At 54.4% G+C, this 25,879-nt stretch overlaps 6 protein-coding genes across 6 annotated transcripts; 3 read left to right on the forward strand and 3 right to left on the reverse strand.

Annotated features, from left to right (window-relative positions):
• Positions 1 to 903: 903 nt before the first annotated feature.
• On the forward strand, positions 904 to 3,885 carry LOZ57_004104 (uncharacterized protein; the record flags this gene model as incomplete). The annotated part of the gene is made up of 2 exons (XM_049253150.1): positions 904 to 1,075; positions 1,145 to 3,885. The coding sequence occupies 2 exons, from the start codon at positions 904 to 906 to the stop codon at positions 3,883 to 3,885; spliced, it is 2,913 nt and encodes a 970-aa protein (XP_049108013.1).
• A 969-nt stretch (positions 3,886 to 4,854) lies between these two features.
• cdc4 (myosin II light chain) lies at positions 4,855 to 5,574 on the forward strand (the record flags this gene model as incomplete). Its single annotated transcript, XM_049253151.1, has 4 exons — positions 4,855 to 5,122; positions 5,184 to 5,324; positions 5,394 to 5,486; positions 5,546 to 5,574. 4 exons carry the CDS (start codon positions 4,855 to 4,857, stop codon positions 5,572 to 5,574), a joined length of 531 nt encoding a protein of 176 aa, XP_049108014.1.
• A 461-nt stretch (positions 5,575 to 6,035) lies between these two features.
• LOZ57_004106 (uncharacterized protein) lies at positions 6,036 to 6,761 on the reverse strand (the record flags this gene model as incomplete). Its single annotated transcript, XM_049253152.1, has 1 exon — positions 6,036 to 6,761. One exon carries the CDS (start codon positions 6,759 to 6,761, stop codon positions 6,036 to 6,038), a length of 726 nt encoding a protein of 241 aa, XP_049108015.1.
• Positions 6,762 to 7,070: 309 nt separating this feature from the next.
• PRD1 (metalloendopeptidase) lies at positions 7,071 to 9,339 on the reverse strand (the record flags this gene model as incomplete). Its single annotated transcript, XM_049253153.1, has 3 exons — positions 7,071 to 7,263; positions 7,323 to 7,963; positions 8,017 to 9,339. 3 exons carry the CDS (start codon positions 9,337 to 9,339, stop codon positions 7,071 to 7,073), a joined length of 2,157 nt encoding a protein of 718 aa, XP_049108016.1.
• Positions 9,340 to 11,476: 2,137 nt separating this feature from the next.
• Positions 11,477 to 16,622, reverse strand: LOZ57_004108 (uncharacterized protein; the record flags this gene model as incomplete). The annotated part of the gene is made up of 8 exons (XM_049253154.1): positions 11,477 to 12,612; positions 12,677 to 13,001; positions 13,603 to 13,945; positions 14,960 to 15,303; positions 15,366 to 16,009; positions 16,098 to 16,150; positions 16,257 to 16,527; positions 16,580 to 16,622. 8 exons carry the CDS (start codon positions 16,620 to 16,622, stop codon positions 11,477 to 11,479), a joined length of 3,159 nt encoding a protein of 1,052 aa, XP_049108017.1.
• Positions 16,623 to 18,653: 2,031 nt separating this feature from the next.
• On the forward strand, positions 18,654 to 20,078 carry LOZ57_004109 (uncharacterized protein; the record flags this gene model as incomplete). Its single annotated transcript, XM_049253155.1, has 1 exon — positions 18,654 to 20,078. One exon carries the CDS (start codon positions 18,654 to 18,656, stop codon positions 20,076 to 20,078), a length of 1,425 nt encoding a protein of 474 aa, XP_049108018.1.
• Between the last annotated feature and the right edge of the window lie 5,801 nt (positions 20,079 to 25,879).

A 25,879-nucleotide genomic window follows, 5' to 3' on the forward strand; every position in this document is an offset into this window, starting at 1 on the left:
CAATGGTGGTGGTCGTGGTGCCAGACACGGGCGCGTGGCGACGGTGGTACGAGGCGGGGTGGACGAGCTCGTAGTCGGCGATGGATTGGTATAGGGGTGGTAGGGTGCTGGCGGAGATCTATAGAAGCCTAGTTATGTGACAGACGACTACGGCGGGCAGGGGAGGAGACTGGCAGGCATGATAGCGACGGGTTGGTGAAGGCATGTTGGCTGCAGGGGTGGCTGGTAGAGCTGCGATGCAGGGCCGGTATGGCGCAACGGGGTAGTACCTGGTCGGTTAGTTAAGTAACTAACTAACCTAACTACTAGTCAGCTAACTATTGCGTTAGTTAATTAACTGCCTGTACTCCATACGGAGTACTCGGGCATCCATCGTGCGGCAGCCGATCTTTCGCCTCGCCCACGGCGCCTTGCTCGTGCAGCAGAGGCCTGGATAGCCAGGCACACGCTGTTCTCTCCGTCGGTTGATTACGCGTTAACGACATCGCGACAGCCCTGGCCTGGTGGTGACATACTCTCCCTGCCAACGCAACGGCCCGCGCACGCTCTCCGCACCCAAGCCCAAAAGCGCAAGCCGCGCGTGGGCGTTGTGGCTTGCTGGCCGGCTCGTCGTCGTCTTATTTATATCGCCGCCCCGGTCGCTTGGCCGATCCTGTGCCCGTCTGGCGCGCTCTTTAATCCTCCGTCTGGCCCTGTGCTCTCCTTGCGCTCGCTGTGCTTTTTTTTTTGTCCCGTCTCTCGCTCGTCGCGGCTGGGGACTTGCCGCTGCCATGCCTGCCGCTCGCCCGGGCCCGTAGCCTCTGCTGTCGCCACGCATTATTCTCTCTTCTCACTCTCTCTCTCTCTCTCGCGCGCGCGCTCGCTCGCTTGCTCGCTGTTTTGCTCCCTCACTCCCCTCGTCCCATGGCCACCGACACCGCCCGCGCGCCGCCCGACTCGCCGCCGCCGCCCGGGTCGCCCAAGAAGCGCAAACGCAGCCGCAAGGCCGACGGCGACCGCAAGTTCGACTGCCAGCACGCCGGCTGCGGCAAGTCGTACTCGCGCGCCGAGCATCTGTACCGCCACCAGCTGAACCGTTCGTCTCACTTGTCCCCCCTCCCCCGTTATCTTTGAGACGTGCTGACGCCCCGCCACAACCGGCCAGACAACCCAAAGCACATCTATCGCTGCGCATTCCCCAGCTGCACGCGCGCATTCGTGCGCCAGGACCTGTGCATCCGCCATCAGGAGCGCCATAACACACACGGCTCGCAGCTGCAGAAGCGCGACAGCTTCGTTGCGCACTCCGCGGCGGCGGCTGGTGGTGGTGGTGGTGGTGGTGGTGCGGCTGTGAGCACGGCTGGCCCGCCGTCCCCCCAGTGCTCGCCGGCCACGGCCACCCCGCCCGCGCCCACACCCACGGCCACGCCTGCGACCGCCCCTGAGCCCGCGCCCGCCGCGCCGCCCAACGCCCCTAACGGCGCCGCCTTCGCCCCCCCGCCGCCACCCCCCGACCCCGCGCACTACGAGCGGCCGCCGGCGTTCAACCTCTTCGCGCCCGCCTTCACGCCCGTAGGCTTCTCGCCGCCCGACCTGCCCGCCCCGTCGCCCGCGCGCACCGCCCCCAGCAGCCACGCCGCGCCGCCGCCGCCCGACTACGCGCTGTCCGCCGGGCTGGCCGCCAGCCTGCCCGACCTCGACGCCATGGCGGCGTACGCGCTGCCCATCTTCGGCGGCGAGACGCTCGACCGCTCGCCGTTCGCCATGACCGACGACTTCACGGCCTGGCTGTTCAGCGAGCCGCACGCCTCGTCGCTGTGCTATGCTGCGGTGCCCGCTGTGCCCGCCGTGCTGGCCGCCGGCCCCGACCCCTTTGCGCCCGCGCCGCCCCCGCCGGGCTACGGCTTCGCGCCCGACCCAGCCTGCACCGACGGCTACACCACCGCCCTACACCCGCTGCAGCAACTGCAGCAGCAACAACAACAATCACAGCCGCCACCACCACCACCACCGCAGCAGCAACTGCACCCCATGAGCGTCACCAGCCTGCTGGACACCGTCCCGCCGGAGTCCCTGATCTCGCCGCACAAACGCAGCGAGCTGGTGGAGCTGATCCAGGCCAACTTCACGGACCAGGCGGCGGGGCCACGGCAGCCGGACGTGCTGCGCGACGGCGGCGGCGGCGGCGGCGTGGACACGGACTCGCACGTCCTCAGCCTGCGCATGATGCAGGTGTACTTGGAGTCGTACTGGTACCACTGCCACGACCAGCTGCCGATCCTGCACCGGCCGACATTCCAGCCAGACGCGGCGCCGGCGCTGCTGCTGCTGACGCTGATGGCGCTGGGCGCGGCGACGCTGGAGCACGAGCAGTACGGCGCGGCGGCGGCGGACGCGGCGGCGGACCTGGCGCACTTCGTGGCATGGCACCTGCGCTGGGAGCTGTTCCGCCACGCCGACTTCCGCCCGCCGGCGCGGCTGTGGGTGTTCCAGGCGCTGCTGCTGCTGGAGACGTACGAGAAGATGTTCGCCACGCGCGCGCTGCACGAGCGCGCCCACATCCACCACGACACCACGCTGACGCTGATGCGCCGCGGCAGCTCGCTGATCGGCCGCGCCGCGCTCGACTCGCCGCCGCCGGTACCATCGTCGTCGTCCTCGTCGGCACCAGCAGCAGCAGCAGCCACAGCACCCGCCGCCGCCGTCGACCGTGGCGACGAGGCATGGGCGCGCTGGGTCAAGGCTGAGGCCACACGCCGTGCGGCGTTCGCAGCGTTCGTGCTGGACACCATCCACGCGACGATGTTCGGGCACTCGGCCAAGATGATCGCGCACGAGCTGCGGCTGCCGCTGCCGTGCGATGAGGGCCTGTGGGCGGCGGCGTCGGCGGCGGGCGTGGCGCGCGTGCAGGCGGCGCTGGCGACCCGCGGCCGGCTGGCGCCGCCCATGTTCCTGGACGGGCTCAAGAAGACGCTCAACGGCCAGCCGGTGCGCACCAACTCGTTCGGCCGCACCATCATCATGTCCGGCCTGCTCAGCGTCAGCTGGCACATGAACCAGCGCGACCTGCAGGTCACGTCGCTGGGCGTGACCACCGCCGGCGACAAGTGGCGTGCCGCGCTGCTGCGCGCCTTCGACCACTGGCGCCGCGATTTCGATGATGATGATGATGATGACGACCCGGACGATGGCGACGACAGCACAGGCGGCAGCGGCGGCGGCGGAGGGCGGCCGTCGTACCCGCCCGCCGTGGATGTGTTCTTCGAGGCGCGCACCGTGCTGCACCACCTGGCGCACATGGCGGCGCACGTCGACATCGTCGACTGCCAGATCTTCGCGGGCGCGCGGCGGCTGCTGGGCCGCTCGATCACGCCGCGCGACTACAGCGCCGCGCGGGCTCGCATGACGGAGCGCTGGGCCACGCGGCCGCTGGCGCGCGACGCGGCGTTCTACGCTCTCAAGTTCCTGGTGCTGGTGCTGGTGGTGCCGGCGCGGGCCACAGCAGCAGCAGCAGCAGCGGCGGCGACGACGATGGCAGCGACAGCGACCGCGGGCGAGTACTCGGCGCGCAGCGACTTCCTGCTGCACCGGCCGTGGGTGCTGTACTTCGCGGCGCTGGTGGTGTGGTGCTACGGCTTCGCGCTGGACGGAGCGCTTCCCGCGCCGCTGCCCGACCTGCGCGCGCCCGCCGCCCAGCGCCGCGACATGCTGGCCTTCCTCGACCGCGTGGGCGGCGTCGCCGCGCCCGCCGACCTCGAGCGGCTGCGCGACCGCAACCGCTGCCTCGGCCTGCTCATGGTGCTGCGCGACACCTTCGAGGGCACGCGCTGGGAGCTGCTGCAGGAGGCGGCCGCGCTGCTCGGGAGCTGCATCGCGAAGCTGAGCGGCGTGCCGGCGGCCGCCTGACGTGATGATAAATGAAGCGACGGCCGGGCATGCATGTAACTAGGTAGCTATCTACGGTGGTTCATAGGAGGCGAATTCTGTTTCTCTTGACTATAACATTATAACTATATACCCGGGAGTGTTCTGGCAATACTCCGTTTGAAATGTCCTCGTCTATCAGATACTGCCTGCTTTTCCTCCCATTTCTGCACCAAAAGGACCTATAACTATATAATTCCTCCAGCATTGGGCGAGCACGCCGGTCTCTTAACGTTTCCTTTCATGTACTGTACATAGAAACTCACCAAGCATCACTCACCAACCAATCGACCTAAACAAAAGGAGCAAGGCCTTTTTGTATACAATCTACGAGTATAGAATAGAAGTACGGAGTAGTCGTTCCGCATAGCAGCCCCTATTCTCGCCTGCTAGACCAGCGATCGTCGGTGGTGGCAGCGCGGTCTCCCATGGCAACGCGCGCGCGGGCGTGGGGCTGATGGTGAGACGCCCACTCCCAAGTCGGACGTCCTGCCCACAAACATCCCACACCTGCGAAATCGAGAGACTGCTGGGCTTGCAGCTTTGGTTGTTGTTGTTGAAAGAAATTGAGAAAAGATAATAGTCATGGTACGTTTGTCTATGTCTTTTTGCTTTGTTGCTGGTTTAGGCTCGGGGGGTGGGCGAGGGTGGCGATGTTGGGTGAGAGAGAGAGAGAGAGAGAGAGAGAGGATAGCTTGTGTGCCGGGCTGGGATGGGTTGAAGGGACTGGTTGTGATGCTGTTGACGATGCGAGCTTGTCAGAATTAAGAAGAACAGGAGAAGAGAGGAGAATTGCCGACTGCCTGGCTGTATCGCCGCGGAAACACAAATTCACAACCAGCAACCAACCTCACCCTCACCCTCAACCTTCTCTCTCCCTCCCTCTCTCTCTCCCACACAACCATCCCTACACACACATATCTCCCCCCATCCCCTCCTCCCACACCCACCATGAGCCCTTCCAAGCCCTCGGGCGCGCGCTCGCTCCCCACCCCAAAGTCCCAGAACCACCACCACCACCACACCCACCCCAATACTGACTACATCTACGACGCCGACCCGCAGGCCTCGACCAACTACAAAGAAGCCTTCTCCCTGTTCGACAAGCGCGGCACCGGTCGCGTGACGCTCGAGTCCCTGGGCGATCTGCTGCGCGCCTGCGGCCAGAACCCCACGCTCGCCGAGATCAGAGACCTGGAGAAGGGCATGGGCGGCGACTGTGAGCTGGCTTCCTTTCTATCTTTTTTTTTTTTTTCTTTTTTGTGCTGATGCAGGGATAGTCGACTTCGATGCCTTTCAGAAAGTCCTCAATCGCCCCGGCGGCTTCCGCGATCCCGGCGAGCCTGAGGAGTATTGTCGTGGCTTCCAGGTTTTTGATAAGGATATGACTGGCTTCATTGGCGTGGGCCAGCTGCGGTACAGTGAGTGTGCTCTTCGTCCGGGAGGGAGTTTGGAGGCACGAAATTTGCTAACGGGGTGCGGCTGCATAGTCCTTACGAATTTGGGTGAAAAGATGACCGATGAGGAGGTCGATGAGCTTCTCAAGGCCGTTGATACGAGTTCCGGCGAAATCAACTATACCGGTATGTCTCCTGTGCTCTGCGCTTTTTTGATATGCGGCTTTTGCTAATATGGTATGCAGAACTCGTCCGTACAATCCTCGCCAATTAAAGCGCCCATTGCAGATGATTTTCGATGCGACTTGGTTTGTTATGACTTGCAGCTTTTCATGGAATACGACACGACATGTTTTCTGGTTTAGAGGCTTGGACTGCGGCTCACCATGGCCCCCGACATCCGTGCGGGGAAACCCATTCGATTGAACCTCCGCGTGGAGCAAGACATCGTTGGTGGTCGTGGTTCTCGAGTTGGCTTGATTTGGCATTTTTGAGATTCCTCTTTGGACGGGAGAAGCATGGGGGGATTGGTGTCTGGCAATTAGGCGTTGATTCTTCTGGCATTTTTTGTAATACAATTCAATCCCAGTCAATACTCATACATATTGTGTACAATGAGGCTCTTTGGCCCGTGCGTATGAAAGCTTTTGACAGTAATGACCATGGTTATCCGACTAATATCAATCCAAAACTTGATATATTCAATTCCCCAGCACACACACCCATTCCACAATCTCAAGACCTCGCCTTCGCCTCCGGCTTAAACCGCGCCCACCCTCCCCACTCCTGCTCCTCAATCACTCCCGCACCACTCTTGCCCATCTGCCCCGTCTCCTCCACCGCGCCCGGCAGGATATACACCACCTCCGTCCCCGCGGCCGTCGCGAAATGCACCGCGTCCAGAAAATACCCCACCACCACCTCGCACCGCCCGCACCGCAGCAGCACGCGCTTCTCGAACCCGTCCGCGCGCCGCACCACCACCGCGCTCGTGTCGGCGCGTGTCGCTGATAGCAGCAGTGTGTAGTCCGTTTCTTCTTCATCGTCTTCTTCTTCTGCCTCCTCCTCCTCCTCCTCCGTCGTCTCATTCTTGACTTGCTTCCGGGTTCCAGCGACCGCGGCGACTTCTTTCCGCGCGAGCTTGGTACGCTGGGCCTCGCTCTCCTCGTCGTCTTCAGGTTCAGAACTCGACTCCCCCGCCTCCTCCGCCCCCACCGGCGTCGTCGTCGTTGTCGTCTTGGAGCTCGTGCCGGATCGAGGCAGCGGGAGGATAAAAGCGCGGTCCAGCGCCGGCTCCGCGCGGCGCGGCAGGGAGAGGATCTCCCGCGTGCTGGCCATGAGCAGGTGGTGGCAGAAGGCGCAGTGGTAGGTGCGGATGGGCTTTCGTTTTCGCGGCCGCTGGTCTTCGGAGGGGTTGGCCATCGGAGCAGTGGGGGAGGATGGTTGAGCGGGTTTCGGCATGTTTGGTAGGGAAGGGCTGGGGACGGTGGAGGGTGAGGGTTTTGTTTTTTGTCTGGTGTTTGGTTTTGTGGTTGATGCGGAGCTGTGTTAGAAGAGAGCTTATCGATAAGAGCTTTTGCAGAGATTATCTAATCTCTCTTTGATATTTACGAGTATAATTCTAGCCCGGCTGGTTAAACAAAATGCAGCACCGAGATCATGTAAATTCCTAATAATAATACGGTTCTTTCAGGTATAACCATACATGAAAGTCCGTGCAGGGGGTATGCGGCAGCCTATCTACATCCACACATACCACTCAACTGCAAACTACTGCAAGCCCAATTCCTTATAGAAGGCATCTGGCGTGGGTTCACGGCCAAGGAACTGCTTCAAGGTCTCCATTTCCTCCTGGCTACCACCCTTCTCAAGAACGGTGTGGCGGTACCTGCGTCCTTCCGTGCCATTCATGGGGTTCACCTTGAAAACCGTATAGAACATGTCCGCGGAATACACCTGGGAGCTATTGAAATGGTCAGTATCTGAGTAGTTGTATAAAAGATGACGGAGACCTGTTCATACCTAAGGTAACCGTAGTATCCAGCATCGTAGCCCCCCATAAGGTGACCAAAAGTAGCCTGGCCATGGCCCCAGTCGTACCCTTGGCCAATACTTTCCGGTCCCTCGAGCTTCGCGATTTCTTTGCGGAGAGAATTATATTTCTGGGTAATATCCATACTGATAGCTGTTTCATGATCCACAGGCTCGTGAACGGTCATGTCGAAAATTCCAAAGTGGAGCTGTCGCAAGTTGAACAAAGCGGCATTAACATGTTTCGTCTTAATGAGATTGGCAATGAGTTCATCGGAAATCTGTTCTGACGGTCTAGATTTATTACCAGCCTGCTCTTTCCAGGCGTCCAAATATTCAGCACTCAGGTAAGAATAGTGCTTGCTAAGTGATTTCAGCTGCGAAGGAGTCCAGCACCAGTTCTCTAGCATCTGGCTAGGTGCTTCGACGAAGTCACGGACGGTGTTAGTGCCATGGAAGCGGGAATAGGTGGTTCTCGACACGAGATCATGGATGCCGTGGCCAAGCTCGTGGAAAAGTGTAACCACTTCATCGTGCTTCAACAAGCTGGGCTTTTTCGCTGTAGGCTTCGAGAAGTTGCACACCAAGGCCGTTGCTGGGTATCGACGTTTTCCATCTTTACCGATGAATCCCTACCACAAGGTCAGTCACTCACTTTGCGTTCAATTACGCCTGGTTAACATACTGGTTGCAAGTTAAAATTGGCGGCATGGCCATATTTGCCTTCTCTCGGGAACAGGTCAAGATAGAGATATCCAACAAACCCGTTGCCCTCCCCTTCGTCATCCCAGACACTGAACACCTGAACGTCCTTATGCCAGACAATATCATCTCCCTTGCCAGTTTCCGACAGCTTGTTCCGCTCTTCTCCCTCAATTTCCACGAACACGAGGCCAAAGATCTCCTCGAAAATCTTCAACATACCGCGGATAGTTACCTGTAAGGGGAAATACTCCGCAATTTGTTGATGATCCAATCGGTAATCTTTCTCCAACATCATACGATCGTAGAAACGATGGTCCCACAAGAAGTAGTGGCCGTCGGGTACTTGACTAGGATTTCGTGATTTAAGATCCTCTGCCTTGAGAAGCTTCAGCTTTTCAATCTCTGCAAGACCGCCACTCTCCAGTTTTTTGCGGAGGCCACCCAGAAACGTATTAACCGTCTCTGGTGTTTTCGCCATCTTGTCCTCGATGCGGAACGCTGCATGGTTGGCGTATCCAAGCAGTCGGGCAGCTTCATCACGAAGGATAATGGCTTCTTTGAAAAGCGGCACGTTCTGGTTGCACTTGTTCTCATTCGCAATCGACACCTGCTTCCTGACTTCTGCGTTCGTAGCGTATTTCATCACGGGGAAGAGATCCGGATATTTGAACGTCAAGAACAGCTTGCCAGTATTGTCCCCTTCTCCCTTTTTCAAGCCAGAGACGACATCATCGGGCACACCATTCAACTCCTCCTTCGTCAGCCAAAGGCCGCCATTCTCTTCATTCAAGTTCTTTTGAAACTCGATTGAAATCTGACTCAGTCTCTTCTTGATTTCCTTGAATCGATCTCGCTTTGGTCCCACTGGCAAACCCAGGCCATTCCGGATGTAATCCTTATGCTCCTTTTCCAAGAGTCTCTTCGACTCTGGGTCCAGCTTTTCACTCTTCTTCAATACAGCATCGACCAGTTTAAAGAGGTCCTCACGCATTGCTGATTCGATGCCAAAATCATCCATCAGCTTCTCAGCCTCGGTTGACGCATCTCGTAGCTTTGCATCGGTTGACACGGACTGGTAGAACCCCAGAATATGTGATTCCAACGCCATGACATTTTCATCGGTCGCCAGCGGCCGAAGGACCTGTTCAAAGGTGGCGGTGTCGAGGGTGACATTGCCAACGACGTCATCTTGCACCTTTCGCGATCTCGCAATGAGCCGCTTGGTATTTTCTACAACCGACGAGGGCGTTCCCGTGAAGAGAGGAGGTGCCTGGGGTGGGGTTCTCAGGTGAGAGGGTGCCATACTGGCGGTTGTGAGCGGTCGACCGTTGGCGGAGTGTGAAGGGGTGACAAGCGAAGCGGGAGGAGGAGACCAAGACGTTCTGCCTGCTGTTGCTGTTGGCCGGTAGAGTAGATGGCTGAGCCGAAGCCGGTAGGCAGAAAAGTGGACGGAGGGCGCCAGGATGAGGAAGACGCCGATGAAGAGGGGCACGGCCAGCCAGAGGATGGACCGGGAACTGCGGGTGGTTCGCGCCAGTTTGCTGTGCAGGAGGGTTGCTGGGCCTAGTTGCCGGGGCAGTTAGTCAGGGCAGCTGAGAGACCACAGCGAACATGTCGAGACGGACTGGAAGAATATAACTATGTAAGACGCTTGGGATTGCGTTCTACATGTGTACTGCGGATCTGCTCAGGAGGGTTTGCCTTCCTCCAGCTGTTTCACACTGATCGCATCCTCCCCATAGCTGGTTCGCTAGCCACACGATCTGCTTTCGGGCACTGGCCCCAAATCCTTGGCCCAAAATCAAAACAACAAGCCTTGCGATGGGATCAGAACCAGCTAAAGCACTCTGGAAGGCGTTTCAATGTCGTATTCACCTCCCACAGCGAAGTCTTGTTCGCTGATTTGGCGCGCGCGGAAGCGGTACGATCTTCGCCCCTACTGGCTTCTCCGCCTTCCAATGGATGGAGCTTTACTGAAGGATCCTGACATCAATCCCTTATTCCCTTGCTAATGTTACTGTCTATTCATTTAAATTGCTACTAGTTAGTTAACCCAATTCTCTGCAGAAACAATTGGTATGGAGAGGCGGGGAAATAACGGCCTCCTGATCTCGATGGCATGCGTCTACGTGCCTACAAACAAGACCCAAGATTATTCACTTGCATTATGCCTGTATATGAGTCCTCAACAGTTCCACGAACTTATCTACATATACTCTTCAAACTCTAGAGCACCAAAATTAGCCTTTGGATGAAAACAATACTTTGTTACTTAACTATACTTCGCCCCCGACCAGGCCTATGGCGTCAACCCTTGACTTTGCTTGGGTGCTTTTTCCTCAATGCTGAGCATATTATTGTAGGTGTCATACAATATATCCATTGATGATATAATGAATATCTTTGATGAAGTGGTTAAATGTGTACATGCCCATGGCCTTAAATGTGCTTCAGGGCCTTTAAGCTCACAGTGGCTTGTAGCAGGGAATTTTAACAGGCAATATGTACTCCGTACTCCGTATGGAGTACATCTTTCCTACGCATAAAATAGCTTCTGGCTATGATATACAGGCTACCAAACACTCAATCTTGCACCCGATGTTGTACCTACTATTGTATTAAGCTCTGATATATTGCAGACAAATCACACCCGGCTGGAGATAACATATTGCAAGTATATTGGCACCTTTGTCATTAAATATAGCATCGTACCTTGCCTGAATGGCTCTGCCTTGCCACTGAGGATACTACTTATATGTATGTAACTACCACAGAGAATGGTGGATTTAGTAAACGAGCAGTCTATGGATGAGTTTTTGGATCTAGATGATACAGTTCCCTGGAGAGTGATAGACCGTATCGTACAAATTCCGTTCCATCATGTCCTTCGAAATTGCGGTTTTGATACTCCGTATTTCGTTCTTGGATCCTGATGGCAACGGAGTCCGGCTCGTCTTGGCCTCACCTCAGCACTATTCCCGAAATAGCAACTCTGCACGACGTCCATCGAATTCTTCGCACTCTTCATCAGACTACGTTTCTACAGCACAAAAAAGGTCGTATAAGAATATTAAAATCTCATAGTTCATATGTAGGAAAAGCATTTTCCACTCGCAGAATCAAGACCAATCTAACCGTCCATGAATACAAGGCACCCCGTTCCGCCCAAGTGAAGCCCGATTAACTCCACGAAAAACAAAAATAAAAGATAAAACAAGGGAAATAGAAAAGCGGTCACCAACGATAACGCCATATCATGATAATTTTTCAGTTTTTACAAAAGGAGTTCTCGTCGGACCGCCTCTGGGGAAGAACCTTTCGTGACAACGTCGTTAAAGTAGTGGACCGGGACCGATGGGAATAATAAAGTTGTTCGGTCACGTTGTCTAAAGAAATAAATCGAGGAAAAGGTCGTATTATGTCGAAAAAATACAGTTGACTTATGCAGCGCCAGCGCTAAGGACATGCTCGGGTACCCTGGTCACTTGCTGGCCCGCCCGGATGATTCTCTGTCCCGCATCGTCACGGAATCCGAGAGACTTGTTGTGATCGAGTTGGATTCGCTTCCAGATTTCGACTTCGCAGCCGCCGCGGATGACACCCACTCGCATTGTCGATAGCAGGTTATGGGCAGCATTGGAGTGGTTGTAGATGCCACCGTTAAACATAGCAGTAGCGTCTTTGCCAATACCGGCATTGATCATGGCTCTGCCACCTGGGTGATCCTTAATGAAGTCGCTGACATCGTGGACGACACCGGCGATGGCGACAAGGCCACGGCCACCCTTGGCTTCTTCGACATACTGGTCCCATTCCATAACTGGCAACTGCTCAAGAGGGATACCCCAATCAAGAGCAGCACGCTTCTGGTCGATCTTCTTCTGCAGCTGCTGGATACGTCCCTTTTCGATCTCATTGGCACGGAATTGCTTCAAGTCGTATGCAAGTCTGCATTGCTTCCATACCCAGATAATCCACTTGGTGGGATCATACTGGTGCCATTCGATAGCGTTACGATAATCGGAAGGAAATTCATGATGGAAGTTGTGGTAACCTTCACCCATGGTGATCAGAGCTGTCAGGACGTGGTCACGCGGGGAGTTGCGGTCATCAAACGGCTGTTCTCCGATCCAGTGGGCCAAAGAGTTGACACAGAAAGTGGCCTGCTGGACGAAAAAGACTCGAAGGATACCAGCATAGATGAAGCCGCCCCACCAGTCTCCCCAGCCAAGTCCACTAACAAGTGTTGGGAAGATTATGCCCATGAAGATGACAACCTTAATATAATTCTTATGTTGCCAGACGACGACAGGGTCCTCGTTCAAATCAGTAATATCTGTGCGGCCGATACGCTTTGGGTTTTGCTTCATCAGCATCCAGCCGATATGAGAGTAGATGAGGCCTTTGCGGACGGAGTATGGGTCTTTATCGGTATCTGTGTATCTGTGGTGAGCACGATGGTCACGAGCCCACCATCGGATTGACCCTTCGACGGCACCACCTCCAACAGCGGCCAGATAAATTCTCAATGGGAGCGTGGCAGAATACGAGCAGTGAGCCCATAGTCGATGGTAACCTACGTGCGAGTCAGCATCACAAAGGAACAGAAGGCATACAACAGGGGCAAGTGGATAACATACCCGCAGTGATACCAATTCCAGTCATGTAATAATACATGGTTGTCCAGATGGCAGTCTTCAGCTGAAGGGGCGTATAGAAGGCCTGGTAACATCCGTACATAGGAACAGCGAGGATCAGAACGACGTTCAACCAGTGGACATGTTGGTACCAATTCGACAACGTCATGGGTGTATCTGTGATGTGTGACTTCACATTAGGATCTGTGGTCTGGGGTTGCTGAGTCTCAGCGGGAGCAGCGCCCGCCTGCTTCGACGACTCCGCAACCACGGCTTCGTGGGAAGCCATGGCGATAGGACGTGTCTCCTGGTAGGTGGTAGATAGGGCCTAAGGAAATGGTCAAGGTAGGCAGGCCGTGGGGGTGGGCTAACAGTCTAGGAGCTGGAGGGACAGAGAGGAAAATAATGATGGGGGAGGAGAAGAGCGGGCAGATCAAGATTTATTTGGAAGAAATAACCGGCCGGGGGGAGTTGCCGCTAGGAAGCTTCGGGAGCAGGCAAGGAGGACACATGCCACAGCCGGACGCGGTGGTGTCATGGAGGCCTTCTTGTTCTCGCTCAACTTTGTCGAGCCTGGCTTTGTTGGTCTTGTTGGGGCGCGCGCTGAGACTGCGTTACTAGCTCCCGGTAATTTTGGCGGCTCCGAGGGCGTGCCTCCGGAGCAGCAGACAGGCCTGCCTTCGCTGTCCCATCCTGTGCTGCGTTGACCGGAGACACACCCTACAATGGGCAGCTCGGCCGGTTTCAGCAGAGAGCCTGCGGCGTGCTCTGGTGGCCACACGGAGCGCAGCACGCGAAGGTGGTGGAGGACAACATGAATACAAGGCCGGTACTGGCATGCCGTACCTCTCTGTACTAACTCTGCAGTGACATAACCGCCCTCCCAACAACCCATGGAACGGCGACAAGCAGGCACGGTGTGGCGCGACCTCTTGCGCACAGTTCTCCGATTCTTGCCCACGCTGCGTCGGGCCTGGTTCAGGCCTTCTGGCAACAGGTTTCCTGGCGACTTCACGAATGCTGCTGGCTGTAATAATGCCGCCCGCCACGCTCTCCGCACCGCGCGTTGATGTCGCAGTCGCGGCGCCGATTTTGGCTTCCCCAACAGAATCGCCGGCCCCACCGCACGCCGGCTGCCCATTGGCTGGTGCATTATGCTCGTGGGGCCCAGTGGGCTTTAAGGTTCGCGCGACCTCGGTTGGGCCACCTGCATTTCGGCGACTGCTGATTGGTGGCCCTTGCATTCCATGTGTCTGGGCAATACGAATACGACTGCAGGTCAAACCAAACACAACAAACAGCCGCCGTCCTGTCGATCATCAGTATCAACACCCGTCACGTTCCCGGTTCACGCTGGTGTGCGCGCCTCGGAAACAGGAAATGCCGGGAACGGGCCATGCTCCTCAAGGACACCATCCACATGCACAAAGTGTTTGTTTACCTAAATACATATATACAAATAGTACCGAGAGAGTCACCCTCTCTCATATCGGTGCATGACAGATGCAGCTACCTCATAGATGCGCTACCAAAATATGTCACATTTATGTCGCGTGGTCAGACGCGAACTGCTATTGGGAACGGCACACATACATATCGATGCGGCGGACTTGAACAACGTCGCGTGCACATTCCACGGGATATCCAAAGGCTTGGTTGGAGATCAGCTTGCTCGGCACCATGAGTAACCCAACTTCAATATAAATGCCTGCATGTGCGCGCTCACAATCCTCTGCTAGCGGGACATCCTACCAAAACATATCACCACCACGGAGATCACGGATATCTATTCCTTTCAAATCGGGGGCTAAAATGGCGTGTAGAAGCATCCAGAGCCCCAAGTGCCCCCCGATTGGTCGGTATGGACTGTTGCCCCCGTTGTTTTGCTGCTTGGGGCTACGAGGGTTGAGGTTTATTGTTGTTCAACAATCCTGGTGGTGGGTTTCAGTCTTCCCAAGCTGCTGAAGACACCGCCTCCAATAATTGTGGGGTAAAGGATCAAGGCGAGTATGGAGTATGTATTTCCAGTACGGCGTACATGACCCGTATGCCATAACAAGCGTCCATTCATGCAATAGGCATTAATTGTTGGCCATATTTTGACTTGCATAATCCCAATTAACCGTTGTGTGTTTTTGCCAGATATCCGCTGATGGAATGTCTCGGAATATCGGCGATCATGCAAGTAGGACCTTCTGTCGTTAGGCTCAACGGTTTTTATTGCATATCAACCGAGGAATTTAGTTGGGCAGACCTCGTCAGCAATAGAGATATGAATCGTCGTACAAATCTTTGTGCACGAATTCATCCATGTCCCTATCTAGCTCCTCTAGTGGAATGTCTGAATGAGGGGATTGCATGTCAGACACAGCGAGGTCACTTTCGCTATCTGGAACTTCGTACTCCTTGTCGTTCACGTTAGGAAGCGGATCAAGGATCTCATCGTCATCGTCGTAGTCCTCATCTGCGCTGTTGACCTCCACGGTTGGCTTCATTTTCACGTTGTGGTCATCCGCGGAGCTGTCGACCTCTTCGAGCTTCCTCTTCGCGGTTCCAGAAAGAGGCGTTGAGCCCAGAATGTCGGAGGATACAGATATCGAGTCCTCATCCAAAAATTCTCGCAGTCGGGTCTAGGCAATACAGTGAGTAATTCTTGCCTCTTTCCAATAGGCATTTTCTGGGTAAGACTCACGTTCTCGATTATAAATGGAACAATCCTTTTCGTTGACCTTTCTAAAGGGCCTATACTATCGACCTTCCGCACCTCTGCGATACGAACACTTTTCATTCCTTCGCGCTCTCGCATCTCCAAGGGTAGCCAATGCCAGTATAAAAGAATACTCGAAGCTACACCAGCATCCCAAGTAAAGCCCGTAATCATTTCATGGAGCATCGGCGTGCGTTTCGGCTGAAATCGTGAAGCCATCTCGTTGATAGCTACGACCGCACAGTTGAGCCGTATAGCAAGCTTGCGCAGGCTCGACACCAAGGTTCCGATGATGTTGAAGTAAAAATCCGAATCATCGTCTAATTTGGCCTTTTGCTTGCGGGGCATCTTTTTGCGCAGATGCTTAGGTAGTCTCGGGGGGAATTCCGCAGCGAACAGGCACGATATAGAATCAACCACTATGAGGCCAGTATTCTTGGGTGGAAAACCAGGAGGAGGTCGAGTTATCAAGGCCATTAGATGTGCGATAGATGGAGGATGGAAATGCAAGAGTCGTGTTAGGCAGTCTTCTTTGCTTATGGGTATCGAAGACGACCCAGTTCCTGATCCATTGATTTTGCCTTCCAGCACGGCGTCTAGACGGGCTGAACACATTGGGCCGGCAGTATCTAGGGGATAGACATTGGTAAGGGACGATGTAAAGGGATGAAGTAGGTAAACCGGTTTGCACAATGATTTCAGGAATTAGCAACATACCAATCCATACAACATTTTGTTGCATCCACAAAACCTCAGCGGCCAAACTCAGCCTATCAGATACACTCACATCAGCCATTACCGCTTTCATATGTCACAACCGTTCTATATCTACGTCATACCAGCCGGCCATGAGAACAATTGCTTCGAACAACTCACCCTAGCACAGTCTTGCCAGTACCCCTAGGCCCAACAATCTCTGTCACCGCGCCTCTCTGCACCCCCGTCGTACGCTCATCCTCCGGCACACCGGGGCCATAGATGCTCTGACTTGGAGCCAATCCCCACGGTGATGACCGTAGTTCTACAGGCAGGCTCAGAGCAGCGTCTAGACGCTGCAGACCCGTCGAGATGACGTGACCATGGTTCCGAGGCGCCGGGGAGAGACCGAACTTAGAGTGTGATGCTTCTCCAGATAGTCGTTGGTGGGCTATGGTAGAAGTTAGCGACTAGTGGTTTGAGGGTATCAGGTTGACCCTTACAGTCATCAAAGCTGGAGAATTTGGCGATATCCTCTGTGGTCATGGCGAAAGGAGCTACGGCACGTCCATCGACTAGCTAACTACTTTCCATCCAGAGCTTGGACTCGTTATCATCGCCCAAAGTCCGAAACAGGCACACCGGCTTCACAAAAAAAGAGTTATATATAACGATGGCTGGCCATAAAGCTTTACATAGCATCCTGCTACTTTTTAGTCAACTTAAAGAATCATGAAATCCATGATATATAACGGGCTTGGAAATGAGATTTGCATGTGCAGTGCAAATTGACTTGAAGGGATTAGTCAGCCACTAAAACAAGATCCATCCATCGCAATAAATTCTTTTCTTTCTTTAACATTATGGATTCATTCGTATTTTCTTTATCAATCACTAGACACCCATTATAAGATTGCAATTTACACAGAGACTGGGGTATCTAGGGGTTTGCATGTCAAAAACATGTCTTTTGGGTCCTTGCTAAGAGCTTATTATCTTGCTTCGAAAATTCTTATCTCCCTCTAAAGGTCATCTCTAGCCGAAGTAATTCATCTGCTGTGGTGGTTGTCAAATAAGCTTAGCTTATATACCCATCTTATCACTCTTTCTTATATAATCTATACCCCTCACCCTTTTTGGCAATGATATCAAGCTTGGACTTCCGTGTGTCCACACTCTTTACTGCCATTTCTGCCAGCGTAGTAACTATCAGAGAACAAAAAAATTTCGGTAGATGTTTGAGAAGCATTAGGGTGCTAAAAGGCCCAAATAAATCAAGTGATCTTGAATACTGGGCAAATGCTGACAATGTTTTGTCAAAGGTTCTTCATCTGGGTTGTGACAGGTGGATTTCTAATATGACTGCTCAAAACAAAGCTGCCCATTGCCCCAAGATACCCAATGGAGGATATTTTCTTAGGAGCTTTTAGAAAGTCTTAATTCAGAAGCCATGGTGGAGGAACAAACATCTAAACTAGAGCTGCATGACCCCGTTCCTCGTCTAGGATTGAGATGATGCTCGAGTTATCAATACTTTAGTAGTAGTTGTCAGTGTATGGAATAGGAATAGTGGTTTCCTCAGTGATATATCTCTTTTTCGGTTAGTTCAAAAGCGATCATAAACTGCAATTGACGACGCCTACTTCATTATTCAATCTCACTTCACATCTTCTCTTCCAGAAATGGCAGTCAGAGAAGTAAAAGTAATAGAATCTTAACCATTCATCTCTTATTGCAAAATCCAACAGGCGGCATGTGCTGAGTGATATAATGAGACGAAATCGCATACTTTCATAGGGTCAATCACACAGCAAAGTCAACTGTGTATTTTACTATAATTCATAGCTAATCCGGCCCATTGATCTCCGTATGTCATTTTGTGAAAAGGAAATCCTAGCCAGCTGTTCGTTGACTTTACTAACCCGCAAACTAGGTTCGTTCGTGCTAGCTCATCCCACCGCGCCCTGCCGTCTCGTCCTCATGCCAAAATAATTAATTAAGGACTCGGAGCCTCTGCCGCTTAGCCGCCGCGGGGTGGAGAGCCTCGCAAGGACCTACCCAGGACAGCCAACCGTCTGCGCGATCCGGCGTGCCACGGCCTATCAGCGCGAGACCAGCCGAATTCCCCGCAGCCGCTAAGCGAGCCAAAAAGACGCGGAGTCATCGTCGTTCGACGGACCAGCTGCGCGCACCGTAGTATCCGTGAGCCCCCCCTTGCGATGTTGTCGGCTCGGCCAGCTAATGAACGCCGGCGGTTTGGCCGCAACACGGTGGTGGGTGTGGCCTGGCGGCTGAACTCTGGTGGGCTTCTTAGCCGGCGGGTTCCAGACCCCGTTGCTGACTCCCAGAGAACTTCCTTGAAAAGCTTCTTGATTGCCGAAGTTTAGGACGACTCCGTTTCGAATCTACATCCGCAGCCAGAGCAGTTTGGACGACCTCCGGGCTCTACGAACCGCTTGGGTTAAGAGTAAAGCTGCTGGGAATATCAGGACCAGCTCTCGCAGAGAGGCCTGTCTGTCTACGACGCCGAGTGCTTCTGCCACAACCACGGCTCCTACACCCGACTGACTGCTCACGATGCTTCGGCTAACGGGCCTCGTACCCCGCCTCAACCTCCCCGTCCCCGTGTCGCTCTTCGTCGTGTACGCCATCTGCCTCACGCCGATACTCGTGCTGCTCTACGTCGAACTTGCAAAGCGACAAGCTCGAGCCAACCCCAGAGGATGTCGCCGGCTAGGACTGCAGAATGTCTCGAATATCGCGGATGAGCACGACTACGACCAGCAGGGCTTCCATAAGCGGGCCACCAATGGCGTGGGCGACAAGGAGAAAAAGATCAAAATCAAGGCACTGATCACATACCCAATCAAGAGCTGCGCGGGGGTGGAATTCAACTTCATCGATGCCGTCAACACGGGATTCGCGTATGATCGCCAATTCTGCTTTGCGGAATTCATTGAAAACAAGAAGAAGGCCGACGGCGATGAGACAGGCGCCGCGAATGGCCGCTGGGATTGCCGGACGCTCAGGGACGGCAAGTTCAGCAAGATGGCGCTCATCCGATCCGAAATCTGGATCCCAGATCCCTCCTCGCCAGCATTCTCTCCCAGGCTGCCTGAAGTTCAGTCTCAGGGTGTTCTAGTGATCCGATATCCTCGCATCACGGACAGCTTTTTCACCAACCTGGGGATGAAACTGGGCCTCTGCGCCTCGGACGAATCATTCCAGGTACCACTTCACCCACCCAAAGACGGCTCATACCCGTCCATCCCCATCCGCATCTTCTCCGACACCCCCCACGCGTACAACTACGGCGCGCACGTACCGGCCTCGCTCTCCACGCTCCTGGGCAGCACCAAGCCGCTCTCGCTCTTCCGCTCGGACGCCAACTTCCCTCGACCGGTGCGCGGCAACGCGCCGCCGGCGGACGTGCTGGGGTTCAAGCCCACCATGGGCTTCCCGGACGAGTACCCGCTGCAGCTGCAGAACATCGCCAGCATCCGCAACATGGGCGAGCGCGTCAACTACGCCATCCCGCGCTTCACCGTGCGCCGCTTCCGCCCGAATATCGTGCTCGAGGGCGCCGAGGCGTATGCCGAAGACGACTGGAAGCGCATCCGCGTGACGCCCGGCCGCGAGAGCCGGGTCTCGCTGGCGGGGGACAGGGGCGGCGAGCGGGAGAAAAGCGTGGATATGTTCGTGTCGTGCCACACGGTGCGCTGCCGGTTGCCCAATGTCGACCCTGAAACGGGCGAGAGACATGCGGTCGAGCCGGACAAGACGCTGAGAACGACGAGGGATATCGACGCTGGTGCAGTGGGCAAAGGGTGTCTGGGGATGATGCTGGTTCCTGTTTCCAAGAGTGAGTGGCTTTTCTTCATTCGTTTTTTGTGCTGGAGAGTGGTCATACTAACCTGGGGTGGTGCTCTAGAGTTTGTACTTCATGTGGGCGATGAGATTGAGGTGTTAGAAAGAGGCGAGCATATTTACCTAGCTGCTTGAGCGAGGATAATTTATCCTATCTCAATTCACGATGTTATATTGGGCAAACCTCGGTACTGTACGGTTTTTTTGTGGGCCTGCACTTTCTCCTGTTCAACATTTTAGGGACATTTCGAGTCTACACAGATAGGCTCACAAGAGGGTATATTTTCTCTCTTTCTTTTCTAGTAACTATTTGCAACCCTCACCCCTTCTATCCAATAATTTCTCTTGCGTCTCTATGCATCTGCAAGCAATAATATAACACTGTTAAAAGCCCGCCATAATGATACACCCTTCCCTTCCTCCTATCTCGCGCAATCTCCGCCCATCGTCTCTCCAACACACACCGCGTCACATGCCGAAGCCCAGGCCAGCCAGCCAGCGTCGCGCCTCTGCCGCCGGGCCCTATTCTCCCCTGGCCCGACGGTGGCGTTTGCGCCCCAACATCCCCCCCCCCCCCCCCCCCCCCAAAAAAAACGCTTGCTTGCGGTGCTTCACGTTTTAAAGTCCCCGGCATGTGGCTGGTGGTGGCGGAAGCTTGGTTGACTCACTAATTAACTAACTGGTTGAACCAAGCCAATCCTGCACATCATTTACCAGAGAACTACGATAATATCCTGTTCTCGGAAATAATCGTGGATTGTAAGAGAATCCAACTAATGATACGAGAGAAGAGGGGGTGTGTGTGTGTGTGTGTGTGTGTGTGCGAAGTCGTTTCCAGGACCCGACTGGTTCCCATCCCCATCCCTTCCCACTTCGAAACCCCAGATTTGTTGGCAGAGCGAGGGCCTGGATTTCCTGGTTGCCACGCACATGCTTCTTCCCTTCGGCGGTGCTGCTTACTTATAGGACTTAACTAGACCTTCGTAGTTTGGTACGCTTGCCGCGGACCGCGCTGCGAATCCCGCCGGGGTCTCCCGTGGGTTCGTTGGTGCTCCGCAATAATAATAATAATATAGGGGGATGGTTGTTTGTTTTGAACCTGGCTTTTTCTATCTTGCTGTCCTTCCTCTCTCCGCAACTCAAATTGCAAGCCTTGCTTGAGGGTGTGGCCACCGCTAGTTAGTAGCTAATAGTAATTGGAGGATGAAAAAATACAAAAAAAAGGAGAAGAAGAAGAAGAAGAAGAATAGAAAGGATGAAATCCTTCCCGCAACCGAACACCACACTCTTATACCACTCTACAAGCGCATAGCAACAAAGCCCACCTAGCGGGCAACAAGGGGATAACCCGAGATCTTGCCCAGGCTGCCCCCCCCCCTTTGTTTTTTTTTCGGCTCCAGGCTATCACATCATGCCGTCCCGGATCTTGATCCGAGGTCGAACCTGAAACCGACTTGGCACAGGCGGCGGCGAATGATAGCTTTGCCGCTTGTTGCTGGCCTACCGGCTTGGGGGCCGGGGGGCCTGGAGGAGGGAAGGGGGGACCCGCTGGGAAAAAAAAAATCCTGCTTTGCGGTACGATGTATGTACTGCTACGGGAGGTATACGTTTCCATTCTTTACTGGCTCTCGAGCAATAATTCTTAATTGGGGGGAGGGGAGGTGCGTAGGCTGTTGTTGTCAATTGGATCTACGCTCGACATGTTCCAGTTCTTTTTTTTTTTTTTTCTTCTTCTTTTACTTCCCGTTGGTCCATGCCACGAGGGAGAATCCTTTTGGGGGGACCAAATATAGAAATCGGCATCTTATCCATACGGGGGGAGGAAATGTTGAATAGCTGTTGGGGTGGAACATCCCTCTTCTCAGTAGTGGCTCCGTTTGGATTTCTCCTTTGCTTCCTGGTGGAGGATGTCATCTCTTTGCCCCCCTCTCCATGTTTCCCAACATGTAAGTCTGTAACAGGCGAGTAATCTTTCCATCGAGACAGACGGTGACAAGCGAGCGTTACGATCCTTACCGGCAGGAGTACTATTATTTGCTTGCGACTCAGCAGCAAACCGTGCTAATCTACTCCACATGTTCTGGTTTAAGGAGGATGTCGGTTGCTCGCGTGCCCTTTACGACGGCCAAGCGACGAAGCGCGCGTGTGCCGCCGCCGCCGCCGCCGTCGCGGCACCTTATCGATCCTCACCATCACCATCATCGTCAGGCCAATAGTTCCATTGCAGGAAAGCTAAGCAGGGCATGATTTTCACTCCATGTAGTATCTTTTTCGTAATGGCTTTGCATGAAGGATCGTGGAAGAGGGTGGGCGGGTTGAGAACAAGAGACAAAAATCCCTAGAATCAATCGGCCATTCGCAGTGCTTCATCAGCACTTGGGTTTCATGCGCTTATTGAAATAATGTTGGGGACCTTTGAAGTGTTGGTGCCACTGGGGTCTCTAATTCCTCCGGCCTTTTTGGCCCAACGAACTAACTAGTAAGTCAGTGGGAGTACAGAGTCCCTTTGAGTGGGCATCGGGACAAACAAAGACCGTAATCATCATGGTACAGGCTGACTCTCTGTGTAACGCGCGGATAATTTCTCTTCAGGTACTCCGGAGTTACTTGGATATACGTGGGGAAGGGCCCAAGTAGCATCATATCGAAATCACGTCGGGACAGGATTCAACAGGCCCACAGCGGCGCCATCGAACGCGCAAGGCTCACCGTGAGGTAACTAGGTAGCCATCTAGTTAGTTAGTTCGTTGATCCGGGAAAAAAACCGCCAAAAGGGAAAAGCAAAAAGGCACAGCAGAAAACCGGTTCCCCACAGATCATCATCGTCATCATCATCGCCTGTCGCGTCGATGCCAGTCGGTCGCGCTCCTATCGCAGGATCACGACTCAACCAGGCGATCGGCGCTTACTCCTGCCCGAAGTAACCGCCGCCACCTGCGAGCGTGGGCAGCGGTCAGGGGAACGTCGCAGGCGGGAGTAAGGATGGATGGAGTATCTGTACGGAGGACGGAGTACAGGACTCCGTGCTGTGGTGTTTGCCGAGTATTGCTCGAACGCGATGCCGGGCAGGAAACATGGGGTATATTGTGTGTTTGATGTTTGTCGTGAGTCAAGACGGTGGGAGACATGTCTCACGACTTTATCCTGGCTTGAGTGTAGCACCCGCATTGCCAGCCTTCTCAGGCTCATTATCGCAGAGCATTCTTTTCTCGCCCGTTCACAGACACCCAACAGTATTCTATTTTCCCACATCATCCAGTTAGTCAGTTTACCCATGTTCCCGTGTTTGGGGGCCTAACATGCTGTCCGGACGAGCCACCTCGGAGGCCACAGCCCCCCTCTGTTGGGAGGTAGGATGAGAATAATGACTCTCGCGCGTCGCGCAGATCAACCGCCAACAACCAGCACAGCGACAAAGCCAGCAACTATGTAGTAGCAGTAGCAGCAGTGCCCTGGACATGTGCACAACGAGCTCCCTCCCGCGCGCTCAGATCGCTTTGCCGTCGCCGGGGCCAAGTTCTGGGGTGACGGTCTGGATTGTTGCGTAGGTTAACTAGGTAGTTACCTGGCATGGGCCCGCCCTCTCGCTTTCGTCTTATTATTTGGCTGTCGCGATGAAGGACTCCGAAGTATCATCCGCCAAGCGCCCGCGCTCTGCCTTGCGTGCCCAACAAGGCATTCATTCATCTCTGTTGCTCTGCCGAGAAGCAGCGCACTTTGAAGCACCGTCATACATACATACATACATACATACATACATACAGCGTCTTGCCACTGCATCCCTCCCCTGGAAAACATATGGCAAAAAACTGCCTCAGTGGCGGTCCGACCGGCGAATTCCCCAAGGTGGCCCCTCCGCCCCCCCATCTAAGTCTTCAACAGCCTCCCGGTATGACGAAAAAAAGGAGGCCTGAGCAGAACACTCGAGAGCTACATACATACGGAGTGCACAACACGCCGCGACGTCTACGTAATGAGCTCCTTGCTGGCTGCCGCGGCGGCGGCGCGGGCCTGGAACCTGCTGCTCCCCAGGATCCTAATAATAATAATAGTAATAATGGGTGGGATATAGAAGCTTGTGTGAATAGCTGATTTTTATTTATTATTGTATTGTTTTTTTTTTTTTTTTTTTCTTTTCTATTATTTTCCCTTTTAAAATTAATATTGATGCTAGGCACGGAGCATCCTCCGCATTTTTGCAAATCCAACTGACTAACTAAACTACGGGGAAGACGGGGAATGATTATTATTAAGACAATCTAGCACCAGTATGCTCCGGCACATGCCACGTCCGAACGGACAGCCGGTTCCGGATCTTGCGTCTTTTTTTGGATCCTTTCTATTCTCGTTTCGAGATTGTGAAAAGCAGAAAGAATAAGAATGAGAATTAAAAAAAGAAAAGAGAGAGAAAGGGGCGGCACGCTGACTCCGTGTGGCTGAGCCGGCGTGAACTTCTCCCCGCCTATCATCGCGTCGCAAAACACGGCAGCTTTCGGCTTGATAACAGCAGAGATCGTTCCATACATACGGAGTACGCAGACATACACAAGATAGCTAGTTAGTTAGTTACACGCTCAGCTCAGCTAGCCTTATCTCGAAGATCGTCTTCTCTTCTTACGTACGCCGTCATCCTGCTGCTATCTAGTCTATCTCTCCACACCAGCTATAAAAAAAAAAAAAAAAAATTAAAAAAACTAGTTGCCTAACTCCGTAGTCAGCCTAGCTCCCCATATTGCTCTCGCTGATCCTTTTTGCGGAGGATCGGCCCTAGGCTGCTGCATTGTCTTTTTATTTTATTCGTTTATCATTTCTTTGTGTCGATCCCGTGTTGCTGGTCGGGTGTCCGGCTGCCCGTTTCGGGCACCACCTGCTAGAAGCCTGGGCGGGGCGAAGAACGCCTTGCGAAAGTAGTTGCGCGGCTGGCTGGTGGTATCCGATCGTCCCTGTGGTCCCGGATCGTACTACTATTATGTGTATGTCGGGTAGGGAGCAGGGAGCGTTAGAAGCTGATCTGGGGCTGGCTGGCTGGCTGGCTGCGGGCTGGGCTGGGCCGGGCTGGGCAGATCGGAATGCGAAGACGAAGACAAGAAGAAAAAGAAGAAGAAGAAGAAGAAGAAGAAGAAGAAGAAGAAGACAAATAAGAAAGAGCTCGTGCGTGCATGCGTGCGTGCTGGCGGGCGGGCGGTACATAGACCTGTGTATCAGTCGCAACCCGCGCGCAACCGCGGCCATCCCCCGTGGGGTGGTCCTGGCCAGCAAACAAGCAAGCAAACCGACCAGGGGCGGGTGTGAAAAGGGACGGGGGGAAGAAAGGAAGAAAATTAAGAATTTTACATGATCTCTGTGCGGGCTTGTCGGGGCCAGGATTGTGGTATGTATTCACGGCTCGGATTCTACCTAAAATACGGCGTAGTATGTGACTAGGTATCTGCTTCGCTAACCGGCCAGGGTTATTTCTCCGCACGCACAACCCTGGGCGGAGTTACATAACCTGCAGCGACAATCAAGATCTGAAACACAACACACCCTCCGGACACTCAACCACCTCTGTAGCATGTAGTAGCAGTAACTAGTATACAACGCAGCCCAGCACGTGTAACCGAACCCAACGGCAGAGCTTAGCACGATCCCACGAAAACAAACTTTTTGCCCTCCCTCCAGATCATCGGAACCCTCCGCGCCCTTCTAGACGTGTTTCATCCTAAGGGGCGCGGAGAACGGGGGGGCCGCCGGCCCGCCGTACGCCAACGACCCTTCTCCCAAGCATTATACAGAGAACTATGAGCCCGTCAGCTTGCAAAACCCGAAAAACAAAAAAACCACACAGACACATAAGCACGGCAGAACCGGGTCCCAACAATCGATTGGCTCCCCCCCCCCCCCCCCCCCCCCCCCCACCCCCCCCCCCCCCCCCCCCCCCCCCCCCCCCCCCCCCC

The sequence above is a fragment of the Ophidiomyces ophidiicola genome (genome assembly GCF_022830035.1).
Source record: "Ophidiomyces ophidiicola strain CBS 122913 chromosome Unknown scaffold_15, whole genome shotgun sequence".
In the NCBI taxonomy this organism is placed as follows: Eukaryota; Fungi; Ascomycota; class Eurotiomycetes; order Onygenales; family Onygenaceae; genus Ophidiomyces; species Ophidiomyces ophidiicola.